Source organism: Lepidochelys kempii, chromosome 6, assembly GCF_965140285.1.
Source record: "Lepidochelys kempii isolate rLepKem1 chromosome 6, rLepKem1.hap1, whole genome shotgun sequence".
Classification (NCBI taxonomy): Eukaryota; Metazoa; Chordata; order Testudines; family Cheloniidae; genus Lepidochelys; species Lepidochelys kempii.
This window is the reverse complement of record NC_136385.1, coordinates 106,274,211-106,291,274: the sequence shown is the minus strand read 5'-3', so window position 1 is coordinate 106,291,274 and position 17,064 is coordinate 106,274,211. Positions and strand designations below refer to the sequence as shown.

Below are 17,064 nucleotides of genomic sequence, written 5' to 3'. Positions count from 1 at the left end.
CAAAGGGATTTTCCTGATGGCTATTCCCAAAGATGTCCGCAGAAGCCCTTTTGGCCCAGACCAGTTGGGTAACTGCTGTGTCCGATGCAGCCCTGGAAGCGCAGTATCTGCAGGCTGGAGGGTTACCTGCGTTCGCTCCTCCCCGATCCTTCCCGTCGGTGCGGGTTTTCCGCCACGGGTCGGCGATGCCCCGCGGGGGTTTATTTATCGTGGGTGTGTTTGCAGGGGTGTGTGTTCATATCAGCTCCTCGAGCCCGGGCTTTCACTTCCTTTTTCAGTCCCAGTGCCCATTACCAAGTAGGGGCTGGCCGCCCGGCGAGGCGGGGGGAGCCCCGTGGGGGTGGGGGGCTGGAAGGTGTTTCTGTGAAATCCGGCTCCCGCGCCTGCTTTGCTTTCCAGCAGATCCTAACCAGGTGCCTCTCTCCGGGCGGGTGTCTGCTTCCCACCGCCGCCGCTGCCCAACCTGCGGCTGCGTCAGCTCAGCGACACAAGGCGGCATCACAATATGCAACTTAGAGACCTCCGACTTCAGCGCCAGCCATAAAAACTTGATCCGGCCCCCGGGCTGCTCAGAGCCGCCCGCCGGCCCCTGGCGGAGAGGGCGCCTCGGCTGGGCTCCCTGCCACCCCCGTCGCCTGCTTCCCCCCTCGCTGTGGGCTTGCGCCGGGCTCCCCTTTCCCTGCGCCCTGTCCCGCGCGGGGGGGCTCTGCTGGGCTCCGCGGACCCCTCCCCCGTGCGCTGGGGGCTCGGCTGGTCCCCCGCTGCCGTGTGCGCGCAGCGCCTTGTTGATCCCCTTGCCTGTCTCCCTGCCCCCCTAGCCGGCGGCTGCTCCCCCGCCCCCAGCCTCTCCTCCGGCTCGCTCCTCTCTCCCGGCTCCAGACCCCGGTTGCGGTGCGTGTGCCTGGGAGGGGGGGGGATCCCCGTTTTCCAAGCAGCGCCGTGTCCGCCCCCACCCCGCCTGCTCCTCCATGGCAGGGCACGAGTGGGACTGGTTTCAGCGGGAGGAGCTGATCGGGCAGATTAGCGACATCCGAGTGCAAAACCTCCAAGGTAAATATCCCTATATTGCGCCCCCCCTCTCCCCCGAGTCTTGTGCTCCCTGCTGGATTCGACTGGGGGCTTTGAAAACCCCGGTTCCGTCCCCCCTCCCTCCTGCCTGCTCCGTCCCGGCTGTGCGCTGCCCTCACCGCTTCCTTTGATCTGGCTTGGGAGACAAACGTGTGTGTGGCATTTGGGCGTGGGATCGGGGCGCGCACTGGGCTCCCTCGCAGGCTGGGCAGGGAGGGGAGGGGTGATTGCTTGCGGGGCGGGGGCGGGGGGGGTCAGGTTTGTATTTTCTTCTCTTTCCTGTTTTGCTTGGGACCTGCAGAGGAGCCTCTGTATTGGAGGGGGGAAGGGGAGGGCAACGATGTGTTCGTGCTGGACTTTCACGTTCAGACAGGTTAGCTCAATGGCGCGGTACCAATGGGGGCAGTGTTATGGCACTCCTGGCAGGGGTGAGGTCTCAAGGCGGGCGGTGGAGAAGTCTGTGCAGCAGGATGCAGTGGGCACTCAGCCTGGTGCTGTGATTCAGGGGTCTCCTTAAACGAAAGACAGCCTGGAGAAAACCCACAGCAAGAAACGATCAGGCTTTTCACTAGAGGAAGGAACCAAGTGTGAAAGGGAGGGCAGTGTGTGTGTAAGAGGTAGGAAGGGGGCTGGGAAAGTTGCTGAGGTGTTACAGTAGGTGATTACTTTCAGGCCATGCCTCCTTCGCTGCCCAGTCACATTCCTGAAGGAGTAACAGCTGGCTAATGTCCTCTTCCTTTGAGGAGGGCTAGAAGTCTCAGCCTGCCAAGGTTTCAAACAGGGCGTGAAGACCCAAAAGGAGAGGCCCACATTCTGAGCTGCAGAAAGATAACATAGGGAATCACCCTGACAGAATTCTGGGGCTCTTTTGTTTTAATTCTGGATAAAGATAGCCCTAACCTTAATGTAAAGTCATTCATTTAGATAATTATTAATAAACTGTGAGCCAACACTGTGTTTTGGGAGGCCAGAGATCATAACACAAAATCTGATTCTGCATTGTTGGGGTATGTGTGAGCTTTGCCTTTGACTTCAGTTGGAGTGTATTCAAAGTGCTTTACCCACTTTGGGGCAAATTCTGCTCGGTTGCCCCTGTGTAAAATTTGGAGTAACTCAGCTGAAGTCAGTACTGTCACTTCAGATTTACACTAGTGTAACGGTACAGAATTTAGCCCACCATCTGATTAAAATAGGCGACATATCCCCTTGTGAGCTACTGTTGAATGAGCATAAGCAGAGCTGATACACTATCAGGTACTTTTGCTATCTTTCTGTAGGACATACTTGCTACACCAAGATATAACTATTACCATTAAATAGTACAGCCCCGATAAAATGTTTTCTCCAAAGTTATGTTTGCCCCTCTCCAATTACTCATGGTTGGCAGAGATAATGTGAACTGATGTAACAATAAAGAGCAGCTCTGGTGTGCAGGGATAGGAAAACAATTTGTTTAATGTAACCTATCGATCATCTTAATCAACAGTTTGCTTTAAACTGAGATATAAACTCTATCTCCTATTAAAATAAAAGGCTTGGATTATAGGCCGTTATTTCATGCTATTGATGCCTAATGATATGAAAGTAATACATGTTGGAAGAGACATTGCATTTGCTGGAAGATGGTTTTATTACATAATATATTTAATTTACCTGGGAGGAGACCAAAATCAGCTTTTCTGTTAGCTGTCCATTTGTGGAAGTGCAGGTGTATGTTAATTAGAGATGGGCTCATTTCGCAAAATGTTGATCTGCATCTTGAACACCCTAATATTCAGACTTTGAACATATTCAAATTTTGAAGGGCTGTGGTTGAGAAAGTCTCTAGTTTTAGCAATTCTTCATTATGACATAATTGCAGTATTTCACCTACTCTTGGTTATTTCTCTTTCAGTGATGATTAACATGGACTGTCTGAACCCATTCCTCAAAAGTCCCCCAAATTACCCAATTTTATAACTATCCACTGATTATATACAATAAGATTTTACCCTATAATTCACTGGTATATTTTTGAGGAAAAGATTCCATAAAAGAAGAATGAATTAAAAATGTATCACTCCTTCTTTTCTTTACCTCCTAATCATTTGTTTAAGAATGAATTGAACTTCATTACCCTCTGTGAAACTTAAAGATACAGAGACACACTGTTCTAGAGAGCCCTCTCTCTTAAAATTCCTCCAGTCCTGCAGAGGAATAGCCTATCCTGCAGGGCAAATTCCGTTGGATAACACTGAGTTCATGAAAAACCACATTCCCTTCTTACAATATAAGAGGAATTCTGAATATTAATTGTCATCTCACTGCATGTACCACTATAAGGTGTTTGAAAACATAAGTATAAGGTGTCATGTCTTACCTGAGCTATTAAAGGGGGAAAAAGCATCAGATGTGAATATATACAATGGTGTAGTTCTAGAATAAGTAATAATACCTAGCACTTATATATCGCTTTTAAATCATAGATCTCATATAACTTTATAAAAGTGAATAAGAATTATTATCTACATTTTACAGATGTGGGGGCACGTGGCACTCGGAGAGTTTAAGAGACTTGCTCAGCATCACCCAGGAACTCAGTGGCAGATCCAGGAATAAAGCCCAAGGCCTGGACTCTCAAAGATACTTAGGTGCCTACATTCCATTGATTTCAATGGGAGTTAGGTGCATAAATACTTTTGAGGATCAGAACCTGAGCCTCCAGCCTTTCAGTCTAGTAACATATCCACTGCAACATGCTGCCTCTAGCTGAGAATACATTTTTTTTAAAAGGCCAAGATGTTAATTTCAGTTACACGTGTCTGAGAACAGAATTTGGCTCTCCGTTTATAAATCTCCTTAGTTCTATCCAAATCTAAAATTTTTTTAAAGCACCAGTACTATATCAGTTACAGAATCTATAAAGACTCCTGTCAGTATTTTAAAGAGTTTATGAATATTTATAAATATTTGTGGAGTAGATACACTGTTTCAAACTGTATTGATACACCTATTGTCTATTTCAGTAGGCCCTATCTTTTTTTCACATTGGGATGCATGCTTTTATTGTAACAAGACTTAAAAATGATTTGAAATATTTTGTGCCCAATCTTGGCTTCATTGAAGTCAGTGGGAGTTTTGCCCTTAACTTGAAATGCCCTCTCCTGCTGTTTCGCTGCTGAAGAGTTATTTTCTTTTTTGAAATAGATACTGTAATTCTTGCAATTTAACTTTATTTTGAACCTTTGTAGTTCTGTTGTAACTAAACGGTGAAATTTTGATCCCACAAACTATCTAAACTCTGCACTTTTAGTTTATGATTTCATCAGAATCTCTATCTCTCTCTGGTTTTATAATTAACTGTAATGTAATTTACATGTTAAAAATCCCTGTGTAAGTTAAAATTGCTCGTAGGCCATGCAGTGCTTAATTTGTAATGAAAAGGGTGATGGGGCTCAAGCAATTTTTTTACTTTCATAACTGACGCGGCAGGCCCAGAGGTGCCGGGGCTATGAACTGCCAAGCCTAGAGATGCTGGGGCTTAGCCCTGGCATAAATTAAGCACTGAGGTCTTGCCAGTTACTGGAATTGATCTGCTCTCCTTTTACACAACTTTCTACAGTGATGTGGTTCCAATAATTACTCTCGATTTATATATTGGTATGAGAGCAGAATTAGGCCTGATAACTTTACACTTTTATTAAAAAATGGATTCGGGTAGATTATAGTGTGCTAACATTCTCACCTTTTTACTAAAAGATTAAAACTCGCATAGCCATTGGTGAAAGCTGCTAACTACTGCGACTACTGAAACATGGTATATAAGAAAATAAATGCCAGTTTTAAAAATGGAACTGCCAGCTGGATGTTTAGACATGGCCATATGCGGATGGGTTTTTACTTTCCCTTTTTATTAAAAAGTCCTATTTTCAATGTTTTAAAATAGGAAGTGATAGTAAAAGGCCATCTCAGGTAAATGCTGCTAAAAGCTACAAGGACATTTTCCATTTTAGATAAGAGAACCAAGAGTGATTTCAGGGCATAGATTCAGAAGAGTGACAATCTAAGGGAAAGAAAAGGGGAATAAGTACCAGGCTTGTTGACATAGAAACCACTGAAGCGTCTCTCTCCTTTTTTTTTTTTTTTTTTATAATGCAGCTAGGTGCCTTTGATATATTTATATTCTTGTGCTACTTGCTCGGTTAATAAATTCTCTGTAGCATATTCCTCTAAACACCAAAAAGAAAAGAAAAAATGCACTGAATATCTGAGTACATCATAAAGTGGTGGAACGCTCAACAATTAATTTTCAGCCAAGAGAAGAAGATTATTTTTATCACAATAACAGCAAGAACATTTTGTTACAACGTATGAATATTTTAACATCTTCCCAACAGGAAGGTTAGTTTAGGCATATTCAAAAATGGCCATATGAGTGAGTGTGCTTATTTGCCTAGCTTTATTCACTAGCATGAAGCAACATCTGTGAAAGAAAATAATTCCCGAAAGAATATTTTTGACTGGGATCCAGTCCTTTGTAATAGTCTGAGTAATGTATATTATACTGTACATGTCTTTCCCTACGTTAGTTAGAATGAGATATGTAGAGAAGGACACTTCTGTAGTCAGAGGTTTTATACACCTTTAGGAAGTTAGTACTATAGCAGTTATTGAAAACTGTGCTGTTCATTTCTTATGATTTTAACACTCTGTTCAATACCTGGGAAGTATGGTTCTGTTGTTGTTAAGCTGTGAGGTGAGTGGACCAGAATCTGAATGCATAGGTCCTTTTCCTCACTGTGCCACTGATTCAGGTTCTGATTCAATTGAAATCCAGGGGAATCTTTCTGTTGATTTCAGTAGGCTTTGGGTCAGGGCCTCAATGTCTAATTTTGGGCAAGTCATTTAGAGCCACATTTTCAAGTGTCCACTAATTTTGGGTGTCTCATGTTTTGGGTACTCAACTTAAGACCAAGGACCTGCTTTTCAGAGGTGTTGGACACCCACAACCCCAGTTGTAGCCAATATGAGCTTCAAATCCCCAGCTCTTCTAAATAATGAGGCCATACGTGTCCCAAGTCAGACACCTAAAAACAACAGATTTTCAGAATTAGTGGATTGTTTTTGAAAATGTTGACCTCTCTGTCTCTTTGTTTACCAATATGTATATTGGGTATAATAATACCTACAATGGTCACACTTAAGAAATAGTTGCCTTTTTGTAGTTATTACTAGATATAGCAGTGTGCATTTCAGGTATAGGGAATATATCTCAAACGGATAGAACTTTTCCAGATTGAATAAACCTGATTTCAGAGTAACTGCTTGCAGAGTAAAGTATGCAGCATGAGCGAGAAATCTGGGACTTAATGTTTGTAAAGTGCATGGGAAACCTTGGATGAAAAGTGTAGAACTGCGAATTAACTTAGTTTTTTGTACAGAATAATAATGTTAAGATGCACCTCTCAACCTGTGAAGGCCTAAATGTGGAACACAGTGTATGACAAAGACCCAAATTGAGAGATTTTTTAAAAAAAAGTTAAGGCAGGAAACATAAAGTTTAGCAGATTAATTCCTCTAATGTAAATATCTCTGTATCCTCAATTTCATAGTTTCAGCAGTAAACATGAAGGAAGACCACATCTGTATGGAATGTAGGAAACTATGGCATTAAAAAGAGTGAAGTCTCTCAAAATGAGAGACATGTAAGCAGTGTGAGTTAAGAGAACGGTAAGATTGCATGTTTAATTACTCATTAGCCAGGAATTGACAAAGTCAAGACCTCTTTGTTCCAAGTAATCCAAAAGACAGAGGGCCTGATTCTCCATTCAGTTACATGTAAAACTGGTGTAGTGTCTTCTGTGCTGGGCCATGGATTCAGTATTTATTCACAAAGAGAAATGTCACCTGCTTTTGCACCAGTTCCACAAGATACTTAAGGATGTGCCTAACTTTAAGCATGAGGATATTCTGCTGATGACGGTCACCAACACCATGTCCTGTTTCTTTCCATGTAGATTTCCATACAAATTTTGACAAGGCCCAACCCCACTCACTTGTCTTATGAGACCTGGTGAGGTCACACACCTAGGTAGTTTGGTTGTAGTTGAAAGGACAGTGTCAGTTTAAAAGTCACATTTTTTAACAACAAATGTAGTTACAAAACTCAAAGCACCATATTAAAACTGAAACAGATTTAGAAAGCTAATTTACATGTCACTCTTTCTGCTATTTTTTTTTTTTTTTTTTTTGCATTTTTAGTTAGCTTGGACAAAAATACAGACTAGTGAATTTCAATTACATTTAAAGATAACTGCAAGGTTATTTTGCTTTCATGTTCGCAAGTATTCAGAAGCTCTACAGTATTTGTATTTGCAAACTAAAAAGGAACGTTTAAAAAATCCTTTCAGTTGGAATTAAGGGAAAGCCCCTAAATTTGGTGCTTTATTTGACCTAACATTGTCCTTTCAAATACTAGTGTGATTATGTGCAATGATGATCAAAGTTACTACTATCATAGAAACAAAGAGGAGTCCGGTGGCACCTTAAAGACTAACATTTATTTGGGCATAAGCTTTCGTGTGTAAAAAACCCACTTCCTCAGATGCAGAAGTAGGTTTTTTACCCACAAAAGCTTATGCCCAAATACATTTGTTAGTCTTTAAGGTGCCACTGGACTCCTCCTTGTTTTTGTGGATACAGACTAACACGACTACCCCCCTGATACTATTATAGGGCAGATGTTAAGGACAGATCAATAGAAGAAATGGGAGGGAAAAAAAAGCCACAGAATATTATCTTTTGCTTCGTTTATAAGTCAAATGGATTTTCAGAATTCACATATTATGGAGAAAAAAATACCAGATAAGTCAGGGGTGGGCAAACTTTTTGGCCTGAACACCACATCGGGTTGCAAAACTATATGGAGGGCCGGGTCGGGATGGTTGTGTCTCCCCAAACAGACTGGCCCCCACCCACTTCCTGATCCCTGACTGCCCCCCTCAGAAACTCCGACCCATCCAACCCCCCCTGCTCCTTGTCCCCTGACCGTCCCCTCCAGGGACCCCCGCCCCAACAACTCCCTGCGACCCCACCCCCTATCCAACTGCCCCTTCTCCCTGTCCTCTGTCTGCCCCGATCCCTATCCACACCCCTGCCCCCTGACAGAGCGCCTGGGACTCCTATGCCTATCCAACTGCCCATTCTCCCTGTCTCCTGACTGCCTGACCCCTACCCACAACCCCCTCCCCCTGACAGGCCCCCTGGGACTCCCACACCTATCCAACCCTCTCCCCCGCTCCCTGTCCCCTGACTGCCCCGACCCCTGTCCACACCCCCGCACCCTAACAAGCCCCTCGGGACTCCCATGCCTATCCAGCCCCCCATGTTCCTCGTTCCCTGACCCCCCCCCAGAACCTCTGCCCCATCCAACTGCCCCCTGTCCCCTGACTGCCCCCCAGGACCTCCCACTCCCCGCCCCCTTACCATGCCGGAGCCAGCCGCACTGCCCGGCAGGAGCGGTGGGCCAGAGCGCTGGTGGCACAGTGCGCTGAGGCTGCGGGGGCGGAGGGACAGCAGGGGAGGGGCCAGGGGCTAGCCTCCCCGGTCCGGAGCTCAGGGGCCGAGCAGGATGGTGGCCCGCGGGCTGTAGTTTGCCCATCTCTGAGATGAGCTGTAACGTATGTATCAAGGATGGTGGGGTAAATGACATCACTGGAACATTTAGATAAGGAACAGACTTATTATATATGGTTGCTTATCTGTTGTTCTATTTTTATCTATCTCCAGTTAAATACAGTGAATGCAGGTTACTATAATGATCACTGGAATTGTAGGATGGATTTGACTCATCAGTTTGTTGCATTTTTCTATACAAACAGCTGAGCTACATTTTAGAGCTCTGTTTGAGGATTTAAAGTAACAGTCACAACTTTAATCATCCTCTTCCAATGCAGCTCATAACAGCAAAAGCCAGGGTTTCTGCAGAATGAGAGCTTATGAGGGTGTAATTCTGGAAGTAGACGGGATTTCTAATTCCACAGTCAGAAATCCCATCAGAGATCCTGCTGAACCTGAAAAGATGTGATCAATAATACTTGAAAGGGGATTGCGATCTCTGCACACAATACTTTGTTTGATGGTAGGACTCAAGATGTAATCATTAAAATAGTATAGTGCTTAGGGGATGCTGCTAGCTGGGCTAAACTAATATTGACATACACAAAAAATATTAAGGGCCTGATTTTGGCTTCACAGGGCTTTTACACTGGCATAACTCTGGAGTTCCTCCTGATTTACATTAGTATAGCTCAGAGCATAATAAGACCGAGTGACTCTATAAGATCTGAAGAATGTTGAATTCATTTCTGTGCCTTTCGTATTGCAGTCTTGCAGATCTATTTGTTTATAAAATATCTGCATAACCTCTCCCCCACAAGATTATGATCAAACTGAAATATTTGTATTTCAGGGTAGGTATTTTTCTTTTTAAGGTGGCTTGTTTGTGGATAGCCTGGATCTCAGATTTGGTCAGCTGCCAAAAATATATATATATAGTTGTCCCAATTTTTTACCTTGACATAATTAACCATGTGAGTGGAGGAGGAGCTTTGCAAACTAGCAGGTTGAGCAGGCAAATCCTTCGCTTCTGCTCTTCAGTATCATTTACAAAGAAAGTAAGGTGGAACACCTGTTTTTCATTGAGCCTCTGGTGAATTTCCTGGTTAGTCAGGCCGCAGTCCTGCAGTTTGATCCAGGCGCGTGGACTCTGGTACATGTGGGGAGCCTCACTGATTTCAATGGGGCTCCACACATATCAACCCTTTCTGAGTTCTGTTAAAGTCAATGGAATTCTTCACAGGCATAGGGCCCTGCTGAGGTAGATTGTAGCATTGAGGCCTCAATATGCACAGGATCAATACAAGGTCAATACCTTGTCTGGTGGGCAGTTAGGAGTCTAACTCTGTATGAGCATTCAGCCCCAAGTTATTATATTTCCCTTATCCGTACCAGGCCTGTGGTTGTGCCAGGCAGTAAAATTCTTCAACTTTTGACACTTTGGACACTGTGGGCCTGGTTCAATGTCCTTGTTGCAGTTGCAGGCTAGCTGCACTTCTTTCTCTTTCTGGTCTGTCTGAGTGTACCCCCTCTGGGGTCGGGCCTTGTGCCTTTATTATCCTGTGGTAGAATTCCATAGTTCTCTCACTCTTAGACCAGGCCCTGGGTCACAGTACCCTTTGTACTGACAATGCTTACTGAGTTGTAGCACCTGTGGTTCTTCCTTGCAGGAGTCTGTGACTAGCGGTGAATACGGTGATCAGACAGCCTTCTTAAAACAAAGTATGGTTTATTTCGTAGTCGGAACAAAGTATTTGAAAACAACCAATGGTTGACATGGGTTTTCTATCTTCCCCAAAGGCTTACCATTTCCTCCTGGTGGTAACCTAGCTCCTTCAAACGGGTGTCGAGTGTCTTCAGCTGGTTCCCCTGAACAACTTCCCCACCCTCTTGAGAAAATGTTCTTTTTTTAAAACTTGCCTGTTATTTTAATATCCTTATGTGTATGCAGGCCTTTTCCTATCCTGGTGCTGTCTCTTAACAACCCTCTCGTGTTGCTGAGTGATGGCTTAGTTTGAGCCATTCCTTTTCCTTCATGCCTGTTTTTCCCCTTAGGTCCTGTATTAAGAAAAACCACATATTCATTCAGTAAACATCCCAATGGCCCAATCCCAACATAAAGTATTAATCAATTACTACAGAGCAGCTCCAATTCAGTCACAGCTGCTACTTCCATTGATTTCAAGGAGCTTTTGATTAAGCTTTGTGTGTGCAACCAAAGTGTACGTACTGCTCTTATGCATGGATTCTATTCATTTTCTGCAGTGAAGGGTACTTATAACCCTATGTCATTTCTGTCTTTATCATTGTAAAGAAACCCCCTATTGATATCAGTGGGTATTCTGCATATGGAGTGAGGGTAGAATATGCTTAGGGCCCAATTCTTCTCTCACACTTGTGTAAAGATGGAGTAATTCCACTATCAGTTGGGTTACACCAATGGAAAATCAGTGTGAGTGAAAGGAGAACCAGGTCCCCACTGTTCAAAGTCTTTTAAAAATAGAAATATCCATTGGTGCATGGTTAATTCTGTTAAAAAACTGATTCCCCATTAGAATGGTGCTTAATATACAGCACTTTCTAGCTTTTATTGGCATTCATTATAAATGCCTTCTTTTTGACATGAACTGTGGTTATAATATTTTATTTATAAAAGTTATATATTTATTAATTTATAAAGTCGCCACTTCAGAAATAGTATCTGGGACTCTGAATGTAAGGAGCAAAAATTAAATGTAATTGGGCTGAGTGCCCAGAGACAGTAGCAAGACAAAGTGGGCAAACAGGAAAAAAATGTTCTTAAAGAGAAGAGCCACTACAAAGATGAGGCTCACCAAAATGCTTCTGCTGACTCCAACAGGAGTCACAGTATTTAATTCTGGCCTCCTTAGTCACAGGCTTGAAGAAAGCTCAACACCTTCAGTTCTATAGACAAGGTCTCTGAATGAAAAAGACCCTGCCCACTTCAGATAGAATACTGGGACAGTAAGGATGGATAACCCACTGACCTGTGGTGGCTTTTAGGGAGAAAAGGAGATTTTGGAAGTGAACACTTAAGTACCTCTGGCTTAGGCTATTGAAATAATATCCAAAATATCTCTGGCTTTCTGAGATGGTGTAGAGTCGAGTGGATTAAGCACAAGCAAGGGAGTCAGGAAGCCTTCTTGGGGTCTTGTCCAGGCTCTGCTGTGACTTGCTGTGTGGCCTTGGGTACTTATCTGGCTCAGTTTCCCCATCTGTAATATGATTATTATTATTTCCTGCCTCATAGAGGTTTTGTAAGGATTAGTTAGTTAATATCTGTAAACGTGTTGAAGATGTAAGGCACTGCACTAAACGTTATTCCTAAGAGATTTTGGTGAGTGGTGCAAAATGTCGATTCTTATTTTCTAGTAGAACATTATCTGATAACTGAAGTATAACTCCTGGAGACTTAAAATTCCACCCATCCAGCAGGGCATTTCGTGCCCTTAAATTTCCACCTGTTTGGCCAGGGATTTACCAGGCCTGATTCTACTGTATATCCTGAGAGGCTTCAGTGGAGTAAGTTGGAATTTACAGCAGTGTAACTAGGAGCAGAATCTGGCCTCTGCCCTTAAAATGCCATCTGTCAGCAGGGGATTTCCTGTCCTTGATGGTGAATTCCATTGAATAATATTTAATTCCTGCTTTTTTCTTTAAAAAAGACCCTTCCTTATGGCAGGACAAGGCATCATTTTGAAACACTGGGATTCTTGCAAGAGCTCTTCCTTTTTTCTCAGTTTTTGAAACACATTTGTTTAGAAGGACATAAAGTTGGAAGGTTAAAAAGAGTTTTTGTTCTGTTCCCTTATAGGAGTTGATAGTTATTGACCTTGGCTGAGACAGGATTGAGTATGAATTTTTGCTTGGTAGGCTGAATTTCTTCTTCCTATGACAGTGCTTTGAAGTATTTAATTCTGGCCTTTCAAAACTTGCAAATACTATGCATTTATCAGAAGGATCAAAAGGAAGGGGAGATCTAATTGTCTTCAAAAAATGTATATCAAAAGGAGGCGCCATGTTTTGGTTGCTAATATAACTAGGCAGCAGTGTTAAATGTCTACTGTGTAATGCTTCACTTGATGGTAGAAATGTCGATTATCATAAATATATTGTAGTTTCAGAATCTCAAGGTTGCATCAGTTCCATTACTGTAAGTCAGGAAATAATCACGCCCTGGGGATGATATCCTATATTTAAAGAGAAAGGATAGCACTGCATACATCCTCTATACTTGGCAACTTGACCAGGAGGGACCAGCTCTCGAGACCTTCAAAGCCAGTGTCCATGTGTCTCCTGACTTTTGAGACCCTTGCATATGTGGTGGCATTAGGGTGACAGCCTTTGGAAAAACCACATGAAAAACAAAGAACAGTGCCTTATTTTAAGGGATATTTTAGGGAAACACCATTTCCCTTAACATACCATGTATTTTTCTCTCAAGTGTACATTTCTACTCCACTCAGGTATACAATGCAATTATCATAAGCTTCAACTTAATGTTTAAAATGATACTTATTATCAACTTTAGTACATTTCATTCCATCTTTGTTTTGTAAAATCAATTAATAAAACTCTTTTTACATGTGCAATTGAAATTGACTTTAATTTGAAGCTCTGCCTTAACAGAATCAATAATTAGCTGGGTTCTGCAATCTGTCCAAGGTCTGTTTACACAAGGAAAATAAATGTTGTGACCATGACACCTAGGGCCAACCATCACTTATTTTGAGGGATGTCCCTTGACTCACTTATTTCATTGATTTGTCGCATATGTGAGGGAAGGTTGAATCTAACCCGTGCAGAGCTGCACTATGCAATGTAAATGTTGATTAAAACTTGTTTTCAGTGTAGAATTCAGTTTTTGTTTGACAAAAACTAACCACAAAACTAAAAGAATTTAAAAGAGCTCTCCTGCTGCGTTGTCCTAAGACAGCACTGAATTGCACACTCGAAATAAAAATCATGGATGTGGCTGCTTGTTTGAGACTTTGCTTGTTAAAACATCATGAAGTTTCTCCACCCCAAGCCTCTGTTTTTGCAATTGTAACACAGGTAAGGAACTGCTAGGAGGAATTTAGAAAACTTCTGGAAAGGGAAAGGTTCACTAATGGCTAAGTAAACAGCAAATATTTGCCACATATGGGCATTAATATGCTGTATTGCAAAGAAGGGTCAGTGAGTTCTGTGTACGGGGGAAGGAGTGGGGCTTTGAAACATGGTAGCCAACTCCTTCTTCTGTTATACCAATAAAATTAAAAACCAGCAGGATCTTATTAAAGGCGAAAAGGCAAAATACCACATTTATTGTGAATACAGACAGAATCATAGTAAGCAGTTAGTTATAGCTATAACATTCCATTCAATCTCATATTTATTCACACATTCATTCATACACACACACACACACACAGAGGTTCTGCAAGATTGTTATCATAGTTACCAGCCTTAGAGTTGCTCATGCCAAGCCACTGGCCAGGTGGCCTGGACATGAGGAGGGAGCAGGGCCTCGTCAGATGCACATCTGATGCTCCTGGAAGTTGGTTTGCAGAATCAGACCCCAAAGTTCTCACTTTCTAGAGTCCATTTTTATAGGAATTTCTTCCTATGCCAGTCTATGGGAATTGCTTCATCATGCTGTTGCTGAATCAATCAGCAGATGTCACACTCCTGACTGCTCCGTGCTGCCAGATGTTATCTTGTTCTTTGGTTCTCCCATTCTTGAGGCTGTTGGGTGGATTCCAGTCTGGCCTCTGGGGGTTCTCTGGTTATTTCCACTTGACGCCTTCTTCAGCCGATGGACAGTGGATTCTTAGGCTGGCACCTCCCTGATCATTCAGTTATTATCCACACCAAGCAACCATCCACATACATCCTCTATCTCTATTTTAATCACAATTGTTAACAAAGCGAGATGAATACAACAAAAGGGCAGGGAGTCTCTGGGTGCTGTTTCTATTGTTACAGAGTATTGCTTTGAGTCTTTCTCTGTGTGAGTAGTTGTTGTTACAAAGAATTGTTTTGAGAACAGACTCTGCCTTAGAAGAATGTACTAACACAATTAGCAGCTTGCAAGTTTCACACATAGAGGGAGAGAAACAGTACCAAAAACCAAGAGACCTCTTAATTAGTAATACCCTGGAATTTAAACTATGGGGAATCAAACTCATTTGTGATTTTAATACAGAACTTCTTTAATATGATCCAACACTTCTCGCAATTTCTTAAAACTTGTGGAATTTATTATGTCCATTCCTCCCTCAAATGCAGCAATGGAAATAATAATATCATTCTGAGTTCATTCAAAGACTTTGCTTCAGCCGCTCTGGCTGTGTCAGCTGCTATGCTTTGAGGCCTGTGAAGTCCTTGACCATCCTCTGATTTTTCTGTGAGCCCAAAGAATATCTTGCTGGCTGTCCTACAGCTGGCTGTGGAGTGGGTTGTTTTCCATGCATATTCAATCCTTGGTCTTTATGCTGAAATTGCCAATTAGTGCCTATTGCAGAGGTCATTACTGTGGTGTAGGCACCTGTTTACAAGGAACTGGGCTGGGACCATTACATCTTATCACTCCAGCCACCAGGCAACCTGGAGAGATGGGTGCTTGGTTAAGATAGTTATAAATACAGCTCTCAGATGGTTCTATTACATTCTCATTTCCTTACCAAAACTTAGCATAATAACAAACTAAAGTTCCTCCAGATCTGCTCCACTTTATCCAGGCAGAGTCAAAGGAAACAAGTTTGCCTTCACCTTGCTCTGTAGAATAATTATCTGCTTTGGATCCCAACCATAGACCTCATCTCAAGAGCTGCCTGAAAACATTACACTCTGGGTGTAAACATGATTTACACATGACAGAAATACTCATGTGGGCCACCCACAGGAACTTTGGCTTGCAGGTTGCATTGTGCATATGGCGGGCCATGTACTGCACGTCAGCTTCCTGGAGAGAGAGAGAGAGAGAGAACAAATCTATGTGGATCTGGAGGTAGCCTTAAATAGTTGTGGACTTATGTCAGGGCCCAGACCTGAATTTGGTAGTCAGATAAAATTATCAACAGGTGGTAGGCTCTCCATCCCACCTGAGCTGCAAGAGCCAACTGTGGTTTAAACGTTAGAAGATGTTACCTGACTATCACAGATCCACAGAGTCTGGTCTGTGCCTCAGCTTATAACCAGTTCGTTGGGAGTGACCATTTTCTTGTGGTAGGCCCCAAGGACCCACACAGTTCTACAGAGGCAGGCCCATGGCCTCCAAGGGTTTGTCTAGACAGCAATTAAACACCCATGGCTGGCCCAGGTCAACTGACTCAGGTTTGTGGGGCTTGGGCTGCAGGGCTGTAAATTGCTGTGTAGACATTTAGACTCGGACCAGAGCCCATGCTTTGGGACCCTGTGAGGGGGAGGGTCCCAGAGCCCAGGCTCCAGCCCGAGCCTGATCGTCTACAGAGCAATTTGTATCCTTAAATGTGCTGGATACATAAGAAAAGGAAATGTTTATCAAAATCTGTTTTGCATTTAAAACTGATTTATGAAACAAAGGAAGTATTATCTATTATTACATGATATGAACTGTTCATGAAATGAACAGTTTCTGGTCACCATGTCCTTCAAGACTTTAGAACTAGTAGATCTTATCCCCTCACACCTCATTTTTATTCATATACTGGAAGAGGAAATCAAACTTTCCTGCTTTTTCAACTCTCCATCAGTTTCTTAACTTTGAATGAACTAGTTATTGAGATAAACTATTTGAATAAACAAATTAAGAAAATATTCTCTCTGTATCTGCAGAAGAGGCTACCACTGTTAAGAGCAGTTTTAGCACTTAGCCAGTCACTTCCACTGGGTCAGTGGTTTTTACTTTCTATAAAACTTCAGCAGCAAACATTTACTTTAATTTTTTAAAAAAATTAATTGATTTTAATAGATTATACTAAGTTTAAGAATTAACATAGTTTCAAGTTTAATTTTAAATAGTTTTGTTAAAAAAAAAAAGGAAAACCTGATTTAAACAAGAATATGATTTTTCTTTTCTTTGTGTTTTAAGTAATTGATTTTTATCCATCAGGACATCTGGTCACCCTAATTGCAATCCACAAGGCCAAGTTAGGCACCGAGGCTCCCTATACAATGAATGGGGAGAAACAGGAACCTGAGAATGCAATACACAAAAGCAGAATGCTAGGTGGGGAGGCTCCTAAGCTAGCCAATGGGAGATGCTGATGAGAGGGGTGTGTGCTAAGCGTCGGCCCTTTCTCAGGGCTTGGCACCGAAGTCTGGGTTGCAGGGAAGTGCCTGTCTCTGCTTAGTAATGCACAAATGGGAACCAGGAGGCTAAGGTGTTTCTTATGGGACTGAGTTAGGTGCTTGTGA

At 42.7% G+C, this 17,064-nt stretch overlaps 1 protein-coding gene across 2 annotated transcripts in view; it reads left to right on the top strand.

Moving 5' to 3' along the window:
- The first annotated feature begins 321 nt into the window (after positions 1 to 321).
- CLMN (calmin) overlaps positions 322 to 17,064 on the top strand; it is a 100,943-nt gene continuing 84,200 nt past the window's right edge. For both annotated transcript variants that reach the window (XM_073349564.2, XM_073349562.2), the window contains exon 1: positions 322 to 1,050. In XM_073349564.2, the coding sequence (XP_073205665.1) occupies positions 969 to 1,050 (82 nt within the window). In that variant the 5' untranslated portion in view covers positions 322 to 968. The remainder of the gene's footprint in view (positions 1,051 to 17,064) is intronic.